The sequence below is a fragment of the Salarias fasciatus genome, chromosome 9 (genome assembly GCF_902148845.1).
Source record: "Salarias fasciatus chromosome 9, fSalaFa1.1, whole genome shotgun sequence".
NCBI lineage: Eukaryota > Metazoa > Chordata > Actinopteri > Blenniiformes > Blenniidae > Salarias > Salarias fasciatus.
The window spans coordinates 6,566,685-6,588,374 of NC_043753.1; the positions used below are offsets into that span (position 1 = coordinate 6,566,685).

The following is a 21,690-nucleotide window of genomic DNA, read 5'->3' on the forward strand; positions in this document are numbered from 1 at the left end:
CACGATTGTAAGCGGCTGAGAATCCATCAAACTTTCATCGTTGTCATCACTTGGGCTCCACGCCGTCTTCAATATTTCATGGATTCGACCTCCGGGGTCAGGCCGGCGTGTGATTGGATGAGCGCTCCGAGGCGGACGTCCTGCAGATGTCCCGGGAAGGCGAGCCAAGCCGCCGCCGCCGCCGCTGCACGATGGTGTCGTAGCAAAAATCCACTGCGTGTTTTCTGGTGATGAACTCGGTCCTTGAAGTTTCAGTACTGAGGAGCAGCTAGCGCTCTTTTTTTGTTCTATTTTCTACAATTTGGGGGGTTTTGTGTCCTCTTTTTTTTTTTTTTTTCCCTCTTGTATTTTTTGTTCCCTCTGGTCGTTGCTCCTCGTCTCCGTTAAAACGCCAGCCAAGTCAGTATGGTGGGCAGCGTGGAGAGGAGCAGGACCAGCCCCGCCGGGTGGGCCGACCTGGGGGCTCCGTTCCCGCCACAGAGTTCAAACAGACTCCCACGGAAATTCAGGTTGCGCGACTCCTTTTTCAGTTTGTCCCACAGGTCCGTGGCCCCCTCCTGGCAGTCCGCCAGCGCCGTCGTGGCGCAGGCGTGGAAGTTGTCCCAGTAACTGAGGAGGAGAGGAAAAGGTCATCATGTGCGTTAACTTCAGGAAGTAGATGAAGAAATGTGACAGAGAATTCAACTGTCATGAAACAGCTTGGTGTGAAAAGTAAATTATATTCCGTATGTGGTAACTGCGAACCGCCAAAGCTTTCTAAACAGACCACGAGGGCCGTGATTGATCCGCCGTGCTACGTCATTTGACACACGCTTTGCACACCTCCGATAATCTGGACGACACCGTCCAGGAAGCTCGCTCAAAGCTCGCCGCTGCAGTCTGCTAGCTTCACCCGAAGCTACAATTCACAGTTACCATCGATCTTTGCGACAAGTTGTTCATTATGAATGGAAAATAAACACCACCAACAGGTTTGATGTGGTTTCATGGCTGAGCCTTCTACGCCCCCTAGAGTTGTGGTGGTGAAATACTTCATCTCGCAAACGACCTTGACGCAGAACTACCAAGGTGAAGGGATTGCATCGAGGCTACGTAATCAACTGTCCATAGCGTAGAGGTCGTAGCCTTAAGCAGACGGGGAATGGAAACGTTTTCTCACATTTTACCTTCTTTTGTTTTGCCGTAACTTTAACGGTGACATCACTTCCTGCTGTGTTCCTATTGGTTGTTAGCAGCTTCATTGCTAAAACTGATGGAAGACTTCATTTTTCTGTCCTCTCTTGCACATTCTCCTTAGTTTTCCCTCTCAACTGATGTTTTATTCATAGAGTTCTCCCCCTCTGCCTCCTCCCACTTCTTCACATCTTCACCCTCCTCTTCCTCTGTTTGTATTTCTCTTTTTATTATTCCTCCTTTGTTCCTTCCTCTTCCTCTTCTTTTAATCCGTCCATCTCATCTCCACCCTCCTCCCACTTAACGTGAAGAAAGACGACACCAGCCGGCCCACCGACGCGTGCTGCCCTTCACACACACACGCACACACACACACACACCGTATCTAATCCAATCTTCCAATCTGCTCTTATTGATGTTGACCTGCTGACCCGAGCCATGTCGATGCTCCATCTCTGAGCAATTAACGTGTGTGTGTGTGTGTGTGTGTGTGTGTGTGTGTGTGTGTGTGTGTGTGTGTGTGTGTGTGTGTGTGTGTGTGTGTGTGTGTGTGTGTGTGTGTGTGTGTGTGTGTGTGTGTGTGTGTGAGGGGGCGTATTAACGCGCCCCCTCCCACCACGCCTCGACACCGCTGTGATGGAGCTGTCACTGCATTAAAAAGTCATGTGTGGAGGGGGCGGGGCGGGTGGAGGCGGTGGGGGCGTAGCGGGGGGGTCTGGGGGCCCCTTGCCGCAGTGTGCCATCTGGTGCCCACCCGCTTTAGATGGTGGGGCGCATGGTGCGGTGGATTAAAGGAGGGGGAGGTGGAGGAGGGGGCATCAGCTGGGATGCACATATGCACCCCCACCAACTGCCCCTCCTTCACTAACTACCTCCCCTGCTCTCAGTCCCTCATCCCCACCCCCACCCCCCTACCCTGTAAATCACTCATATCATTTTCACTGAGGTCAAAATTCAAACATGCCTCAGTCGCAGTCTCTGTTTACTCTCTGTGCATGAGTGTACGTATCTGTTTGAATGGCTACATATCTGTCTGTATCTATGTGACAACATCTAAGTCTACATATCTGTATGACTTTATATGTCTCGAGATCGACATCTCTATTTGTCTACATATCTATATGTCTACATGTGTATCTCGGTCTGTATATATATGACCATCTCTGTCTACATGTCTATCTCTATATCTACATATCAACATTGAAGATCTTTTTCTATCTATTCTGTATCAAACCATATCTACTTTGCCATATTTCGATCCACATCAGAGCATAGCTACATGTCTTCGTCTACTCATCTATGCATCTGCGAGGAGTTACGTCTCTGTCTCAGTCCGGGCTACACTCTGTAAATGCATTATTGATTTTGTTTATTCTCTTGTTGCTCCTCCTGTGTTTTATATTTGATCAGTTTCAGAGTTGAGCCGAGGGCCACTGATGAAGACTTGAGGAAGGTCTGACTGACGTGGTATCCACTCTGTGTGTGTGTGTGTGTGTGTGTGTGTGTGTGTGTGTGTGTGTGTGTGTGTGTGTGTGTGGACTCACGTGCAGATCTTGTGCAGACTCTCCCTCTCGTTCAGCTCCTGGGGATAGTTGGCCATGTTGTCCCCCAACTGGATCAGACAGTCCGAGAAGCCTTTAAACACCGAGTCACATTGACCCGCACTGACCAGCACCGTCTGCAGCACAGAGACTGAGGAGGAGGAGGAGGAGGAGGAGGAGGAGGAGGAGGAGAGACAGAGCTAAGTCAAACAACACTTCAGTAAACTTGTTGTCAATCACCTGAATGAAAGTCAAACTGCAGAATAATGACGATCATTTTTCTTCTGAAGTGAACCGATGGAAAGAATTTTAACTTTGCGAAGCGATTTAAACACATTTCAACTCCACCGTTTAGAATTAAAATCAACAACAAAACTAATTCATCTTCTCACCTGATTAATCATCATGTTATCTCACTGAAAGATTGTCTCTTTACTACCAGGACTTGCTGACAGCAGAATGTGTTGCTTTTAAGAAAACCTCCCTGAAGCTGCCTTACTACCTGGACGTACTGCTGCTTGTGTTCGACACACAATGCTCCAACCACTCAGAATGAATCTGGTTCACTGTATCAAGGACATAAATGTGATTTATTCCTTATGTTAAATGAATGAATCTACATTTTGAACATAGGCTCATTAACCTCTGAACCCTGTCGAACCACCGCGGATACCAAAACAACCAGAATCTTCCATTTTTAAAGCACTTCTGAGTTTGAAGAAAGAAGAGGAAACGTGGGAATTGCCTGAAGCATTCAGATATTATCAGACCTTCTCTATTTTTTTTTTGATCATTTAACCACAGTTTCACCCATTAAAGACCTTCTACAGCGAACTGCTTCTTTTTAGGTTAGAATTTAGTGGAGCAGAACTTTTATGTGGATTTTTTTTTTTTTTTTTTATCCCTCCATCCCTTAAAACATGCTTCCACCAGGTCAAATGTGAAAGAGTCTTTATCAGCAAACATGGAGGGTTAGAATCCAATGTGATATGAGGCGGGGTCGTCAGCATGAACGGAAACCCTGCAGACTGATGCATGATCAAAATCCAAATTAGGAAATATTAAAAAAAAAAAAAAAGTTGAGTTGTTGCTCAGCAAGACATAAATTGATGAGTCATCAGCATATATGGAGATTAAGATGATAAAGTTGATACAGATATATATATATATATATATATATATATATATATATATATATATATATATATATATATATATAAAACTTGCCCTTAAAACACATAAATCACATTGATAATCCCAACAAATCCCCAAAACAGGATGAGATTTGAGACAATACATTAAAAAAAATGACCACAAGGTGCTAAAGGGACGCTTCATCCAAACTCTCTTCGAAATAAATGAACTGTAATCGTCATGGAAGCTGGTGAGAAGGTGGAGGTGGTGGATGTTGAACTCAGATGTTGGGCCTGCTCATTCTTTAAGGCAGATGTTGGGCCTGGTCACTCTCTGAAGCAGATGTTGGGCCTGGTCACTCTGAAGTCTGCACTTTGCTGCATTATAGAGGAAGGACTTCCTATTATTGTGGCTCGTCTCATTCATATTAATGAGAGCGGGATGAATAATAGAAACGGATGAGCGAGGGGGATGAAAGCCTTCAGCTGGGTGGATCCACCCCGGACACGCTCAGTCAGCTCACTAATTCAAACACACACACACACACACACACACACACACACACGCATCCCTTTACATGACCTCTGTTCAGTGTGTGTGTGGTTGATTAAGCACTGGATCGGACTGATTGATTAGTTTTGGTAATAACACGGCTGCTGTCTGGCGCCGCTTGATCGGTCTGAGGACTTAACACAGCGTGACGTGTCGGACAGGACATGGGTGTTTTGGGTTGTTTTTTTTTGAGGGGGGGGGGTCTTTCTAACATATGTGGGCAATTGAGAGCGCAGCTGTAAATTACACAGGGTCACTAGTGTGGGTCAGATGTGTTCTGCTGACAACATACACCAACAAACTGGAGCTGTTTGGTTTAAACTACCCTGAGCTGCAGGCGGCTTCTGGAGCCAAAGAACCGTCACAAAACTGCATTTTTTTACTAGGTGGTTTATATGAAAAAATAGAGTGAATATTAGAATTTCTTGTCTACTTAATTAAGAAATCCATCAATTAAACATGTATTTATTGATTGATGATATTGATGTCTCCCTGCTTCAACACAGCTGATTGCAATGAGGCTTGTTATCTGGCTTTCTGCTGGGCCTGGCCGTGAATCTCCATGAGGTTCAGCTGTGTTGAAGCAGGGAGACATGGGAAACATGACTGCGGCCCGCGAGGACCGACTGTGGACACCCCTGATTTAAACTAATAACCGGCGTGGTCTGATTCAGCCAATCAGAGCAGCTCCTGCATTTCAATGCACCACTTCCTGTTTTTTTTTCGGGTGTCTCTGTAACTTATAGTAATAAAACATGGAGGACTTTTACCTCAAACGTCCAGGTATCGGAAACTGATCGACGCCATCGCTCTAAAATCAATGGTGAACCAATGGCAAATAATTTAAAGAAGGCCTTTAAGCCACTTTACAAGCACTTAATGAAAAAATATAGATAAATAAATACAAGCTGAAGGAAAAAAGTTGAAGATTTAATTCACCTAAATCACTGATATGAGTTCAGGAGAACAAATTTGGAGAAAAAAACCATGAAAAACGTTCAATTTAAAGTTATTTTTGTCAGTTTTGAAATATGTCATTTTATTCAATAGCTTTATTTACAGATGTTTAAAACATTAACACTTTGTGTGTTGAGGTGTATCAACTGAAAACGGGAGGAACATTTTAAGAAGTGTTTGTTTTCCTCTTCTTTTATACCAGTTAATAAATGTAGTAAAAGGAATTCAAAGGCGTAAAAGTAGATATTATCTTTAAAAAAAAATGATACTTTGCGAGCTTAGCTCAAATATTTGAGGAAAAGTTGGCTTAAAAACTGCCTGATGAGTAAAATCCTTGTAAAATAAGCTGCGTGTGATTTTTAATCAGTTAACAAATGTCTGGTTTTTGTTCTCTGTGTTTTTCTGTAATGACAGAAAAGAGCGATTTTTGGAAAAACTAAAACTGAGCTCGTGGAGGAACCTGAGCTCGGAGCAAAAAGAGCAGGAAACATTTCCAGGTAGGAGAAATGTCGATGGAAGAAATCGTTGTTTAAACTCCAATGATCGATCGATTGATTGATTATTTATTTAAAATAGAACTTTTACTGGTTTTGCTGCCCTCTAGTGACCAAATCCATATTTAATAGGATGAAAAATATCATATCTGAGCTTCAGTAGCACCAAGTACTTCTTCAGTTTTTTTATTGAATTGACAAATGAAAAATCAGAGCAGGTGGAGGAGAAAAAGGTGGAGCGAAAGAGACGGAAATGCCCGGGAGTTACTGCCCCCTAGTGGTCACACATGTGTAAATACTCTGTAAATACCATAAGGGTAACAAAATGTCCCATTTTCTTTATTTTGGTGACTTAACAAATGAAACTAAACAGTTGTGTTTAGATTTGAAAATGAAAATGAAAGCAGCAGTTTCAGGTGGAGGAGACCAAACATGGAGCAAAACCAGAAGAAACGCTGACGTTAAGACAAACCCGGACGATAAAAATCTTTCACTGTTTTAGAGCCGGAAAATACAAAGTTGCTTCATGTACAAGATTTCTAAAGTTAAAATGATTATATTTTTACCTTATTCTTCAGTTTTTATGCTCCTTCATGACTACAATGTGGTTAAAATCCTTTTCTTTTAATTCCAGTTGTGCATGCTAATGATAGCATGTTTCTATTTATAAATTAAATAAAATAAATTGTTGGATAATGAAGTTTAGGTTAAGTAGACTAAACATGGAGCAAAAACAGAAAAATTATAACATTAACCAGATGCGGACAACAAAAATTGGAAGTAATGGTTGATTTGTGCAGTAGTCCTTTAGGACCAGCAGCCCTCTAGTGGCCAGTGAGCAGGTTTTTAATGTTTTCATTTATTTTCTTTATAAAAACTGAACAGATTTCTAACAGTCATTTTGGAGGTATTAAAATATATCAGTTTTTATAAAATAATAATGAATAATATTTACTGAGAAAATAAGAATTTTTCCACAAATTAATTTAAATTAAAGAATCAAAAACAAGAATAATCAACATATTGCTTTGTGTAACTACACCTCCTACATTGTTTGTTTTGCTGTTTGTTTTTGTTTTTTAATCCCACAGTGTGAACATCTTAAACTTCATTTACACATTTTCACCACAAAACATTTTTCATTTCCTCATTTCAATTTTTGGGCTTGAAACAATTTTTCAACACATTTTTATTCCAAACTCTTCACTGTTTCATGTCGACTTTCATTTTTCAACCTTTGATTTAAGTAGTAATATGAATTCAATCTCTTTCCGTCTTTAATGATAATATTTCTATGAAACAGAGAATTAAAGGAGGATTTTAATCATTCTACAATTGTTCAAAGGTTCATTTGATTTGTTGAAACTTGCAGAATCATAAAATTAATCAAATATACATTTTATTCAAATATGAAAAGGAAATAACAGAAGTGGAAGGTTTTTAAACTGTGTGACAAATTTAAAAGCATAATCAAGTTATTAATAAAAATGTGAGATTTTACTTCTATTTTTTCCCCAAGAAAATAATTAATCTTGTAAAAAATCAAAAATTTGACTAGTTTACTTTATTTTCTGCACAAATTTGTCTTTAATATCTTTTAAACACAACATCTTTTCATCAATTTATTGTTCTTCATTCAAGCTAAAACTGTAGTTTTTACCATTTCTTTAATAAATAAGCCAAATTTTACTTTTATCTTCATGAATACTGATGAATGAACTCTTTTGTGAAAATGTTCCTTAAATTAATCATTTCACCTTTTTCCTGAGTTCAGTGTTTAGAAATGTGATTTAATCATTTAACTGCAAACATATCTTTTTATTCCTCTGAACTCAGAATTTCAGTCAGTTTTTGTAAATCAGAATATTTGTTTCATTTGCTCTTCTCCTGTAATATTGCCTTTTTTTGCTGTAATGCTCTAAATTCATCTAGAAACTCCATTTTTAAGTGTTATTCTCATCTAAAATCAAATTCATGTTGTTTTTAATGAGATTTTAACTCTATTTTAAATCATTCTGTTATAGATGTGTTCAATTAATTCAGTTTTTTAAGCCAAGTGGATTCAAAAGTGTCCTTTCTTCACTTAAAGGCTCAGAATTCATGAAAAAAAACATTATTTTAATGTGACTGTATTCCTTTGGAGTCATTTTTGATTTTTTTTAGCTGTTTTTTTAATTTCTTCTGCAGCTAAATACCTCAAATGTCACTTTTCAAATCAAGGTTTACTTTATTTTCTGATATAAATCCACATTTAAACCAATATCAATGACTTTCATTGCAAGAATTTAATCATATTACACTAAATTAAATGTTTCTTGTGAAATAGTACTTTTTCATCTTGAATTTTTGACTTTAATGTGCTCAAAAGTGTCATTTTACCACTTTAATGCTCCTGATTGAAAGTAAAACTTTTAATTTTCTGTTTTCATCTAATTGAAACTTTCATCATTATTAATGTTTCACTGTAAAAATCTCATTTAATTCACATTAAAGGAAATGACTTCATTCTTTCTGCAGCTGAACACTTCAGAGCTCCTAATTCCCTCTCACAGCTCACATTTATTTTCTTTAAAGTTATTTTACAACCAAATTCAGAAAGTCTTTTAAATGAACTTTGTTGAATTTGAAGCCAGTTTTTAATCACAGTTGCTTCTGGAATTCAATTTTTCTGCTTAAAAGTGACCATTTATGACTTTATTACTCTTATTTTGATCTGAAATGCATTTATTAAACCATTTTTATGATCTAAATCAACATCTATATAGGTTTCTTTTGTGAAAACATGATTTTGATCCAGATTAAATCCCAATGAGGCTCAGTTAATGGATTATTACATCAGATAAATGCGTTTTTCATCACTTCAATGCTCCAAATTGTCCTTAGAATCTCAATTTTAGTGAGTTATTGTGTTAGTTATTGAATAATAATTTGTTTGTATCACAGCAGGTACTCCATTTCTGAAACCTAAGTGGGTTTTCTGTTTTTTGTTAGTCGTTAAAAATACAAATAATTGGCTGCCTGCACTTCTCTACTTCTGAGTGAATGGAAAAAGCGCCTCCTCCTCTTCCTCCTCCTCCTCCTCCTCCTCCTCCTCACTGTATGTTGGAGCATTACATCATCTCCTAATGGGCTGCATGATCCCTGCAACATGCTCAGTGAGTGAACTCTGCAGCAGCATGAATGAAAGACCTTCCTCCCCTAAAATCCCCTCATCTTCCTCATTTCTCTCTCAGCTCTGCAGCGTCCATTCAGCATTTCTCCAGGTTCAGGAGCTGCGTGTTCACACGCACTTCTGGAAACTCCACACTTTTCACCACAGGTTTTTGTGAAATAATTACGATTATTTATTTATTGCACAAATCTTTATTATTTATTGCTCTTGTTGTTCCATTTTTCAGCTCTAACTATCTAAATAGCTTTGTATTTCAGTTTGACTTTCATCCATTTTTAAGCACATTTATTTACAAATTTGAGTTTTTTTCATCAAAATCCATCAAGATTTCTTCAAAAATTGTCTTTTTCATCAAACCTCTTTTAATTATTATTTTACTTCCTTTCTTTTGTCTCTTTCGCCTCGTTTTCTTTCATTCTGCGTGTTTTAATGTGCATTTCAGTGAAAGCAGGACGGTCCTGCAGCAGAAAAAAGAAAAAGATGCGCTCACATGATTTTTTTTTCCCCCTCTCTCTCTTTTTGTCGTTCACACCTCCCATCAGGCGCACTCATTCACCCCACATCCACACACACACACACACACACAGTTTCCTGCAGTGTGTGGATGCCAGAAGCAGCATGTCAGAGCAGACACACCCACCTCGGACACACACGAGGCCATTTTTCGTGCGTAAAAAACGCAAAAAAAAAAAATCTTCAACTCTTTTCAAAACCATCAGATAAAATCAGTGTTTAACTTTATTGAAACAGACAAACGAAGGAAAACATTCAGTGTGATTTTTTTTAATGTCCTTCCTCTCAGGATGATTTTTTTTCTTTTTCTTTTTTTTTTTTGTTAAAGGTGTGAATCTCGTGCTGCTGCAGCGCGCCAAATCTCCAACCAATCACAGTGCAGGATTCAAACCAGCACTGAAACCTTCCAGGCTCGTGACGGGAGAAGATCTCCCTCCAAAAGCATCCAGGTGGGATCAGGACTGGGAGGATTTCACAGGGGGGTGGGGAAAGAAACCCTGTTGCGGCATTTTCGATCATTTTTAGCGCGTAAAAAACCCCTAAAAACGGGCACGTGCGTCCTCCTTCTATTCCTGCGTCTATTGTTTCTATTTCCGTCCGGATCCGTCCCGTCCCGCTCCTGCAGCTCCTCTCTCTCTAACAATAGCACCGAGGAGGATTCTGCGTCTTGAATAATTCAGCATTTCTCTGCCACCAGAAGAAAAAAAAACAAAAACACGCACATATAGATCAATGCACGCACACGCGCGCGCGCGCAGAGCCCTCCTCCACAGCCTCGTTATGCAATGCAACAGCGGACAAAAACAGGAATCATCTCCATGTCTCCCTCCGTGCAGGAGGACGAGCTGCAGCTTTGATTTCAGGAATTAGACGGATCCCGCAAGGGCTGCATGGACGGGGTGCGTGCGTGTGCGCGTGCGTGAGTCCTGCTGCCGATGCACCACAATCAGGAAAAAATTAATTTACCTCCACAAACGATTAAAATTGTTTTTGGGTTTTTTTTTTAATTATTATTATTTTATTTTGAAGGTGGAGATAAATGTGATTTCAGCGCGCGAGGAGGAGGCTGCGCGCAGGGTTGAACTCAGAATAAGAAGAATGTGAGGGTAAAGAGGGGGGTTTTCGTTGCGGGGGTGACGCCTCCACGCAGCCCCGCAGCCCCGCAGCCCCGCACACTGCGGCTGCGGCTCCTCCGACCCGGCGCCGCCGTGCGCGCGGCGCGTCTACTTCCTGGATCCGTGCTGCATTTTTTTCCCTCACGGGCCGATTTCGTTTCTTTCTTTGCAGAAATCCCCCCGATCTGATCCCACCCGCACGAAAACACACAATATGTCGAATTAAATACGAAGAAAAACTGAAAAAAATCAAAAAGAAAAACCCACAGTGATGCATTTTATTGTTATTTTTTTAAATTTTATTTTTAGAAAAATGCAGCAAATGTCTCCAGGTTGGGACAACCTGAGGGGGGAGGGGGAGGGGAGGGGGGCATTCCCCTTGTTAGCGCACACACGCGTGCACGCACTCGTGTCACGCGCGCACACTCGAAACAACAGTGAAGTGTAGCCCCCGTTCAGAGCCTGCACGCGCCGCCTGCCACCCGGGCCAGAGCAAACTTAAAATAATAATAATGATAATTACAAAAAAAAAATCATTTTCATTAAAAATATTGTTGAAGTGAAAAACGAACTGAAGCAGAACAGATGGCTGAACCGCTAAAAGATGTTATTTCCATGAAGATAAAGTGGTGACATGAAGAGGGTTTGCTCCTGAAATGTGCCGATGAAGGTTCGAATATTAAAAAATGGGGAAAAAAATGTTTTGAATGTGTTCAGACAGTTGAGAGTCGCAGCAATTTAACGAAACGTCTGGCGTGAAGGGTGAGAAAAGAAGGAAAATGCGCTAAAAATACCTTTTTTTTTGTGCTTAAATTTGATTCCAGAAGAGGTGCAGATCTATAAGTAAATAAATAAGGCGCACTCACCTATGTGGAGAGCGAGGAAGAGAGCGAGGCATCTGGAGGACCAGGTTACTCCCATCCTCTGCGTCCGCCGCTCACCATGAGCGCACAGAGATGCTCAAAGTTGGAGAGCAGCCGACGAGGAGCCGCACATTCCCCGCAACGGACCGGAGGGGTTGGGGGGGGTGGAAGGAGGAGGAGGAAGGGGGGGCGAAACACCCACAAACGGCTACATCCGAGAGAAAAAACAGAGGAGAAAGAGGAGGAGGAGAAACGAGAGCGAGGAGTCCTCCGGCCGCTGGTCCGCTCGACCCGCTGCTGATCAGATCTGCGCGCTTTTACGCTTCTGAGAGGAAGAGAAAAAAAAAAAGAGAGCGAGAGAGAGAAGAGAGAGAGAGGTGGAGAAAGCCCCTCCTCTCCTCTCCTCCCTCATTAATATATTTTATTCCCGTCATCACGTTTTGACGCCTAAATTCGTGTTTGTGAGGCGAAAAAAACAAAAAAAAAAAACACAAAAACAGCGAAAATATGGACCAGAGTGGGCCAGTGATGCGTTCACGGCCTCCGGTGAAATAAACACTTTGTAATATTGACTTAAACTCTGAATTGACGTGAAATAATGTGACAAAAGATTCACGTTTCAGAAAACGGTGGTTTAGTATAATAATATGTATTTAGGATTTTTCAATGAAAGATTAAAATGTGACTTTTGGTGAATTCATTCTATTGAACAGTAGCACTGACCTCTGATTGGGTGATTTGTCTCTGGACACGCCCATTTTCCTTCACGTGTCATTGTTTTATGTTATTACTTTAAAAAAGACATTTACATCAAAATCATAAATATTTTCTTGAAACACAAACATTTCTCATCAGGAAAATTGAAATGAGATTAAATTTAGATAAAATTATTACTTTTGTGCTCAAATGTGTTTTTTGTACTCTGATTACTCCGAAATTATGTTTAAAAAATGTCTCTCTCTTTTGATTTTCATTTTATTTAGATTTTTTTTTCTGTAGTTTTATGTTTATTTAACTGACTGTGGTGAATTTGTGTGGTTTTAAATATATTTCTTGTCTTTTTAATCCTTTTGTCATATTTTGTCTAGCCTATTTGTGTTTTGTCGTTAATTTTTGATCATTCAAAGATTGAAACATCTGTTTTGTTTTTGAGCATTTGTTTTTAATTCTCTTGATTTTTTTTTTCAGTTTTTTTTCTTTTTGTGTGTGTTTTTGTGTGTGTTTGTGTGGTTTTGTTTCTTGTTTGAGATCGTTTTCAGATCGTTTTATGTCCGTTTTGGGATATTTTCTCTCATCTTTTTTTGGTGGTTGTCATTTTAGTTTTCCTTTTTTATTTTTTCTTCTAACCTTTTGTCCATTTTTCCTCTGTTTTTATTTAAAAAATATCTTTCGTTCCTTTGTGGGTTCTTTGTTTCTTTTTTGTGCGTCTTTTTTGAGTTTGTCACTTTTTCTGTGAATCTTAACGCAGTTATTAAACAAACATTTTCTTTTTCTTTTTGATTACTTTTTTTCATTTTGTGTAGTTTTCTTTGATGTGTTGAATAAACCCTGGCTGTCTTCTTTTGTAAATGTTATTTTAGGTTGGTTTTTGAATCTTTGTCTCTGTCGTTTTTTCACATTGTGTCTTTTTGTGTACTTTTATGTGTTGTGTTTATTTCATTGTTTTGATGTATTTTTGTTCCTTTTTGTCCCATTCTGTGGGTTAGTTCTTTTTTTTTTTGCTATAATTCTTTCATGTTTTTTTCAGCTTTTTGCTGTTCTTTCTTTTCTTTGTGTCCAAACCATCAATCTTTACTTCAGTTGTTTTTCTGTTTTCAGGTTTTGCGAAAGACATTTATTCTTCCTTCTGCAGCTTTTTCCAATCATTTTCTCACAATTTTCCCAAAAAAGTCTCAAATTATTTTTGTTGGGGCCCTTGGTCTTATAGCACCTGGTCTTGGAGATCCAGGTCTTGGGGCCCTGGGCTGGAATCTGAGCCAGGTCCACCCCTAAATGTCTGATCTGATTGTAAATGATTGACGCACTACTCTCTCTTCATGTCAGGGCACCACACTGTGTGTGTGTGTGTGTGTGTGTGTGTGTGTGTGTGTGTGTGTGTGTGTGTGTGTGAGAGAGAGAGAGAGAGAGAGAGAGAGAGAGAGAGAGACCTTGTCTGACTTTCACTCTGACCTTCACACAAATCCAAACGTCCACCTCTCGTCCAATCAGGACGCAGCTCAGAATGGACTCACCTCGTGCCCCATTTCTGCCCCCTGCTCCTCCTCACTGCCCCCTGCTGGCCCGCACAAGCCACTGCAGCGACCTCGGTCTGCTCAGCTTTTAGTTATTTTGATGTTAAGAAACAACTAGTAACAGCTAAATTGGGAAAATTAAAAACATTTATGTCTTATGTTTTTTATGGTTTCCCTCTAGACTTTTTAAATATTTTAATCATGTCATTATTAGTCGTATTATTGATGTTAGTTTTTGTATTATATCAATTTTTAAATGTTTATTTTCATTTTATCATATTCCTGGGTTGATTTAAATGTGAATCAATCTAATTTAATTTGATTTGAAATTTGTTTATCAAGAAGCTATTTATAGTTTTTTGTCTCTCACTTTACTTATTTTTCTGAATTTAGTCAAAAATAGACATATTTTACTTGAGTTTTTTCATTTTTTCTTTAACTTGACTTAATATATTAAGTTCAGATAGCTTTACATTAATTAATTAATTAATTAATTAAATGAATAAAAGCTGATGAAGCTGAGATGGGCTTTTTTTGTCTCTGTCGCTCCCTGGTGGCAGAAGCGTTTCACTGCAGCTACATGTTTTGAAATCTCCAACTTGGAGGTTTACAGCCTTTTGAATGTCATCTGGTTTTATTCCGAAGTATAAACGTTGTCAAATATTTATTTGTTTATTTATTTTTTTGTTTATTAGTCTATAAATTTTTTATCATTTTTTCAGATTTTCTAGTGTTCTTTTAAACGTATTTAATTTCTTTATATTCTCAAACATCACAACATGTATTTAGTGTCTCTGTTTTCAAATATTATTAATGACATTTTGTACTATTCAGTCAAAGTTCAACTACTGCGTCCATTTTTTCAAATGATCTTTCACGTCTTTATTTTCATTTAATTTTTTTAAGACTGAATTCAATATAATCTTTTTACCGTTACACATTTGGAAACTCTTTGTCGTAAAATTATCTGATAAGTCCAATATTTTCAGTATCAATGAACAAAGTTTGTCAAATATTTTATTTTTTTCATGATTACATTCTGAAATATGGTAGTGTGTGTGTGTGTGTGTGTGTGTGTGTGTGTGTGTGTGTGTGTGTGTGTGTGTGTGTGTGTGTGTGTGTGTGTGTGTGTGTGCGCGCGCGCGTTCTTGTATTTCTATCCTTGTCGGGGCCAAATGTCCCTACAAGGATAGCAAAAAGTGGAACGACGTGCCTTGTGGGGACCTTTTTCCGGTCCTAAGTAGGAGAAACAGTGTTTTCTTGACCATATTGTTGTTACTGAAAAAAGTAAAAGTGCAAAAACATTTCTTTAGGGTTAGGCTTTGTTGTGGTGTGGGTCAGGGTTAGGGTAAGGGTCAGCGTTAGGGGCTAGACATGAATGGGAGTCAATGGAAGGTCCCCACAAGGATAGAAATACAAGACTGTGCGCGTGAGCGTGTGTGTGTGTGTGTGTGTGTGTGTGTGTGTGTGTGTGTGTGTGTGTGTGTGTGTGTGTGTGTGGTGTGTGTGTGTGTGTGTGTGTTCTCCCCTCTGAACTGCCACCTTAAAGTGGTGGGGGAGTTTGAGTGTGTGCATGATCCCAGGAGCTATGTTGTTGGGGGCTTTCTACCCCTGGTAGGTTCTCCCGTGGCAAACAGGTCCTGGGTGACGGGCCAGACTAGGAGCAGGTCAGCCATCCTCGAGAAGGGCTGAACTCTCCACTGTTCTGGCGTGGCCCGCGGCAAGAGACTGGCGTGGGTTTGCTTAAAGCCCCACAGCTCAGCCGCCTTGTGTTGGAGTTCATCCCAGTGAACAAGTCGCGCCCCTGCACCTTTGGATTGGGGACAGGTGCCTCACTGTTGTTTTGGCTTACGGGGAGAGCAGCAGTGCAGAGTACCCAGCCTTCTTGGAGTCCCTGGGAGGGGTGCTGGACTGTCCTCTGACTGAGGACTCAATGGTTCTACTGGGGGACTTCAATGCCCACGTGGGCGGTGAGACCTGGAGGGGTGATTGGGACGCATGGCCTCCCCGATCTGAATCTGAGTGGTGGCCTGTTACTGGACTTCTGTGCTATCCACAGCTTATCCATAGTGAACACCATGTTCAAGCACCGGGGAGTCCATAAGACAGAACATCAATCAGCTGATCCATTGAGACAGCCTGGATTCAGTGGGTGCAATTCTAATTGGGCATCAAACAAAACAGCTGCTCCACTGATTAATCGAGGTAACCCGGACCCAGTGGGTGTAAGCGTTTACTGAACCCCGGTTTCCTACGATGTGGAACTGGCTCCCAGTTCCGCTCCTTCTCTCGTTTCAATGTAATTTCATCGTACTACTGTAATTTCATTGTTTTGCTACATTCCATTGATGATTGTTCCTCTTGTAGCCTATGTACCCTGTGTTTATATATGAATTGTATGTAGATACAAGAACCTGTCTGTCCTATCTCCTTCTCCTTCTGTCCCCTCACCCCAACCGGAACAGCAGAAAGCCGCCACCTCTGAGCCTGGTTCTGCAAAGGTTTCTTCCTGTTAAAAGGGAGTTTTTCCTTTCCACAGTCGCTTATGCTGCTCATGTGGATCTGTTGGTTTTCTCTGTAAAAGTGTCTAGAAACGACCATGTTGTAATTGGCACTTCATAAATAAAGCTGAATTGAATTGAATAAGTTCACTTGGGACCAGAACACCCTAGGTTAGAGGTCGATGATCGACTTTGTTTTTGTGTCATCTGACCTCCGGCCATGTTTATTGGACACTCGAATGAAGAGAGGAGCAGAGTTGTCGACCAATCAGCAAAGGGTGTGCGAGGGTTTGTGGGACTTAATCCAACCAGTCCACATGTGTTTTGTGTATTTGTAGAAAGCGTTCGGCCGCGTCCCTTATATCTTGTTGTGGGGTGCTTCGGCAGTACAGAGTCTGGAGCCCCTTGTTAAGGGCTGTCCGGTCTTTGTATGACTAAAGGAGTCTGGTCCACACTGGCAGCGGTCAGCACCTGTTCCTGCTGCATGTTGGACTCCAGCAGGGCTGACCATTGTCATCAGTTCTACTCATAAATTTTATGGACAGAATTTCAAGGAGCAACCAGGAGCCAGAGGGGGTCCGGTTTGGGGACCACAGGATTTTATCTCTGCTTTTTGCAGATGATGTTGTCCTGTTGGCTTCATCGAACCCAGACCTACAGCATGCACTGGGGCAGTTTGCAGCCGAGTGTGAAGTGGCAGGGATGAGGATCAGCACCTCCAAATCCGAGGCCATGGTCCTCGACTGGAAGAAGGTGGCCTGCCCTCTCCAGGTTGATGGAGAAACTCTGGCCCAAGTGGAGGATTTTAAGTATCTCATGGTGTTGTTCAAGAGTGGGTGAAGAATGGAGAGATAGAGTGACAGGCGGATCGGTGCAGCGGCTGCAGTGATACAATCGTTTGGTCTGTTGTGGTGAAGAAGGAGCTGAGCCAAAAGGCAAAGCTCTCAAATTACCGGTCAATCTACGCCCCTACCCTCACCTATGGTCATGACCAAAAGGACAAGATCCTGGTTACAAGGGGCTGAAATGAGCTTCCTCCGTAGGGTGGCTGGGCGCTCCCTTAGAGATAGGGTGAGGAGCTCAGTCACCAGGGAGGAGCTCGGAGTAGAGCCGCTACTCCTCCACATCGAGAGGGGCCAGCTGAGGTGGCTCGGGAGCCAAAGATGCCTCCTGGGGAGGTGCTCCGGGCATGTCCCACCGGGAGGAGACCCCGGGGAAGACCCAGGACACACTGGAGAGACTATGTCTCTCGGCTGGCCTGGGAACGCCTTGGGATCCTCCTGGAAGAGCTGGAGGAAGTGTCTGGGGACAGGGAAGTCTGGGCATCCCGACTGAGACCGCTGCCCCCGCGACCCGGCCCCGGATAAGTGGTTGAAGATGGATGGATGGATGGATGGATTAATCGACTGATGATGTTTTGTGTTGATATTGTCACATTTGTATTTTTAAGCATGAATCCATCCCAATAACTTAACATACTTTCTTTTTTCCTACAATGATTCTTTTAAGTTTTTATTATGTCTTTCGTCAATGAATCAATCAGTTCATATTTGTTTGGGATTTTTTTCATATATTTTGTGGATCAGTTTCTTCATTTTGAATTTTATTTATAAATTATTTCCTTGATAAATATTTGTTTGAAACTGTGATTTTCCCTGAGTGTGTGTAAAATACTGCTGATGGAGGGCATTCACTTCTTTTCACTCTTTCCTTTGTTGATGAATTTGAAGGAGCAGAGTGACCTCCTGCTCTCACTTCCTCCTCCTCCTCCTCTCAACTCCTCTCTGTTCCTTTTACCACTTCCCTCTCCTTGCTTTTCTTCTCCACATGTCTTCTTTATTTAGTAATTTATCACCTTGCATAGCCTATCTGGCTCAGTCTTTTCTGCTGTCCTCTCAGCCAGCATTAGTCTTCAGTCAGAGTCCAGTGAGTGTCTCCCTAACTTCCCATTGACTTCTTTTCTTTTTGAGGTGATAACATTTGGTGAAAACTAGAAGCAGAAGGCGCCGGTCCAAGACAGAACATCACAGGTAATCTGCAGAAGAACCGTCTGATGGTCTCAGGTAGACGAGATCTTTTCAGTCATTGTCCGAGCCCTTGGTTACGGGACCGCTCTCATTTTTTTAAACATTCCTCCAAACCATCCACTCCCATCCCCTACAGGTGCTCTTGTCTCCATGGCAACCTAACTACACTCTATGAAATCTTTTCTTCTCCATGGTAACCTATCTTCACACCTGCACTTATTTCTGTCTCCATGGTAATCTCAGTACACACTCATCTCCGTGGTAATGAGACAGAACACCTGCAGAGATTTTAATCTCCACGGTAACCTGAGCGTTAAGCAGTGACTCATACACAGCTGCGTATGTGAAGCAATCGGTGGTTTCTTTGTGTTTGTGGGTCTGACCGCAGGTACGTCTGCTGTTGTTACAGGAGAAGATCAGACGGCAGAAGCTCCATGCGGTCAGATTTCCTCAGAACCGTCCCGCCTGCTGTTCAGACCAGCTGACAGCTCAGGAAATGTCTCAACTCATCCTGATTACAGAGGTGAAAGACAGTGACTCATGATGCCCTCCAGATTGTCTGATCAGAAATTCATGAAAGACACTTTCAGACATTTCATCAGGTTGATTAATGACTGATTTCAGAATTACAACCTGATATTTCACCTTTTAAATTTGGAAGTGCAAAGTCACCCTAATCTAACAGCTCAAATGTATCCAATCAATTCAAGCTGACAAGTTCCATTTGTGCTTTACCCATGTTTTTTTTTCTTCAGTATCCTTGCTTTTACTTCAGCGAACAATGCTTTTACCTATTTCCTTATCTAAAACATGACTTAACTAGAATTTGGCACTCAGAGAGCGCAGACCTCCGCCACAGCTCAAATCAGTCACCAACAACAATAACGCCAGGAACGCACTGGACGCGGGAGCGCCGCAAACGTCTCGGCGCCGGCACTTGGCTGTTCGTATTGGAGGCGTATCTGCTGCCTGCTCACACATCGACTGCACTCGGCTGGATCCGTCTGCTCTCGGTTTTCACATTTGTTCCCTCTGTCTCGCTCTGCCAGTATGGATGTGTGTGTTTTGGTGACCTGTGGAGAGACTTTTTCTCCTCCTGTCCTCTTTTTTCTGCATCACGCGAATCTCTGTCGCTGTGTGTGTGTGTGTGTGTGTGTGTGTGTGTGTGTGTGTGTGTGTGTGTGTGTGTTTGATTGGGTGTGTACGTGCATATGTCTGTTTGTGTGTGTGTCCATCTCTCTTGTGATGACACGCAAGTGACAAATTATAGACGGACAGTACCACAGTTCGTAACTAATCGTCATTTAATTTATTTTATTTTGAAAATTGACCGGATTCTCTTGCCTTTTCTGTTTCCGACTCCCTGTCTGGTCCGATCTGCTTGATCCAGCTTGACAAATGGCGCTCTCGGAGCTCGCAGCTCGCTTGAAAAATAGGACGAAGCGGAGCGGGCGCGCTGCAGAGCGCGAGCCGCGGCGCGTGCGGCGCTCCCCTGCGTGTTGTGTGGGGCAGTCAGATACGTTAACAGGGGTCGGCGATCAGAAAGTCCGTGCGCGGCGCTTCCACATCCAGTGCGTTCTCCCCTGGGCCCGGGACAACAGACCCGTTTGTCCCCCCTGTCGGCGGGCCTGCCCAACTATGTGAAAGACTGCCTTATCTCTCAATGATAAAGGATCCTTTAAAAAATTCCTGGATCCAGACAGTGATCCGGATCATCACCAAAACTTAATGGATTCTAAGTTAACCCAAGACCCACCTTTCCACAAAGTTTCATTGCAATCCGTCCATTACTTTTTCCGTAATGTTGCTAACAAACCAACCAACCAACAAACCAACAAACCGACGTGATTACATAACCTCCTTGGCGGAGGTAATGATTTCATGTTTTGTTCTTGTGTTTGAATGTTCATTAATTTTGTATTAACACATGTCCACAATAACTTTTCAGGATTCCTAATGGAGTTCTAGATTTTGTGGCAGATCCTGAAAGGACACCACTCAGAGTTCAGTTTCCACATCTCAGAGTTTATCAGATGTCCTGGGTTCCGCTCTAGCTGTGGTTGTAGGTTCTTTGTCAGTAGTTTTCTCGTTTTTCTCTTTTTCAGGCTGTTTGTTGAGAGTAAACAGAAGTCAGAGTCAAAGTCAGGATGACCTGCTCAACCTTGAAGGAACCACAGGAACAACATGACTTTCTGTTATTCACATCAGCACTTTTTATTCCTCTATTTGTTTATAACTGTAATTCAGTCGTTTATTTGTTAGTTCTTTTAATTTCACAATATAATCAATTTCATTCACACACACACACACAGAGTGTGTTTGGTGGATTCATTCTAAATTATATATGCGAATGTGTGTGTTTTTGTGTTATTTTTGTATTTCATTTTTTGTTCTTGTAAAAAAAACATTTCCTTACTTCCTTTACTGCAACTGATTGGTTGCTTGCTTGCTTTGTTGGTTTGGTAGGTGGGTGGATGCCTGGTTAGTTGGTTGGGTGGGTGGGTGGGTGGTTGGTTGCTGGATGACTGGTTGGTTGGATGGTCAGTCGGTCGGTTAATTTGGTGGGTGGTCGGTTGGTTTGGTGGATGGCTGGGTGGTTGGTTGCTGGATGACCGGCTGGTTTGTTGGTCAGTCGGTTGGTTTGGTGGATGGCTGGGTGGTTGGTTGGTGGATGACTGGCAGGGTGGTTGGTTGGTTAGTTGGTTTGCTGCCTGTTGAGATGTTTGGTTGGTTGCTGGATGACTGGCTGGTTGGTTGCTTGCTTGGTTGGTCAGTCGGTCAGTTGGTTGGTTGGTTGGTTGGTTGATGGTTTTGGTGCATGGGTGGTTGGCTGTTTTGTTTTTTTTTGGCTGTTTTTTTTTGTTTGTTTTTTACTTCCTAGTGCGACAAAACATCTCAGTTAAATACTGAAACCATTTCAGAAAGCATGTTAACTGAATTTCATCTCAATCACTGTTTCAATCTAACATTTTTTTTTCATGTTTTTGCTATCAGTGACTATTTCTAATAATTCAGAAATGTTAATCTCATAATTCTGAGTTCACATCTTTATTCTTTGGTTCTGTTTTTTGTTTTTGTTTTTTTTTGCAGTAAAACAGTGTGTCAGGATGACCTGGTGGGTCAAGGTCAAGGTTTCTCTCTCTCCTCTCTGTAACGCTCTAACACACACACACACACACACACACACACACACACACGCTGATTTACTTCACTGATAAAAAATGCTGAGTGTTAAAAAGTGTGTGTGTGTGTGTGTGTGTGTGTGTGTGTGTGTGTGTGTGTGTGTGTGTGTGTGTGTGTGTGTGTAAAAGAGGAAGCTGTGTGTAGATATAAATGGAGCTTCTTGTGAATCAGAGACAGGCAGGCTTGTTTTCTCCATCACAGAGGTGAGTTTCAGCGACTAACTGTAATTCTATA

The 21,690-nt window shown here is 41.5% G+C and overlaps 1 protein-coding gene across 1 annotated transcript; it reads right to left on the reverse strand.

Moving 5' to 3' along the window:
- Positions 1-314: 314 nt before the first annotated feature.
- nrn1a (neuritin 1a) lies at positions 315-11,685 on the reverse strand. The gene is made up of 3 exons (XM_030099104.1): positions 11,518-11,685; positions 2,718-2,865; positions 315-609 (listed from the first exon to the last, which is right to left on the reverse strand). The coding sequence occupies exons 1-3, from the start codon at positions 11,570-11,572 to the stop codon at positions 384-386; spliced, it is 429 nt and encodes a 142-aa protein (XP_029954964.1). The 5' UTR covers positions 11,573-11,685; the 3' UTR covers positions 315-383.
- Between the last annotated feature and the right edge of the window lie 10,005 nt (positions 11,686-21,690).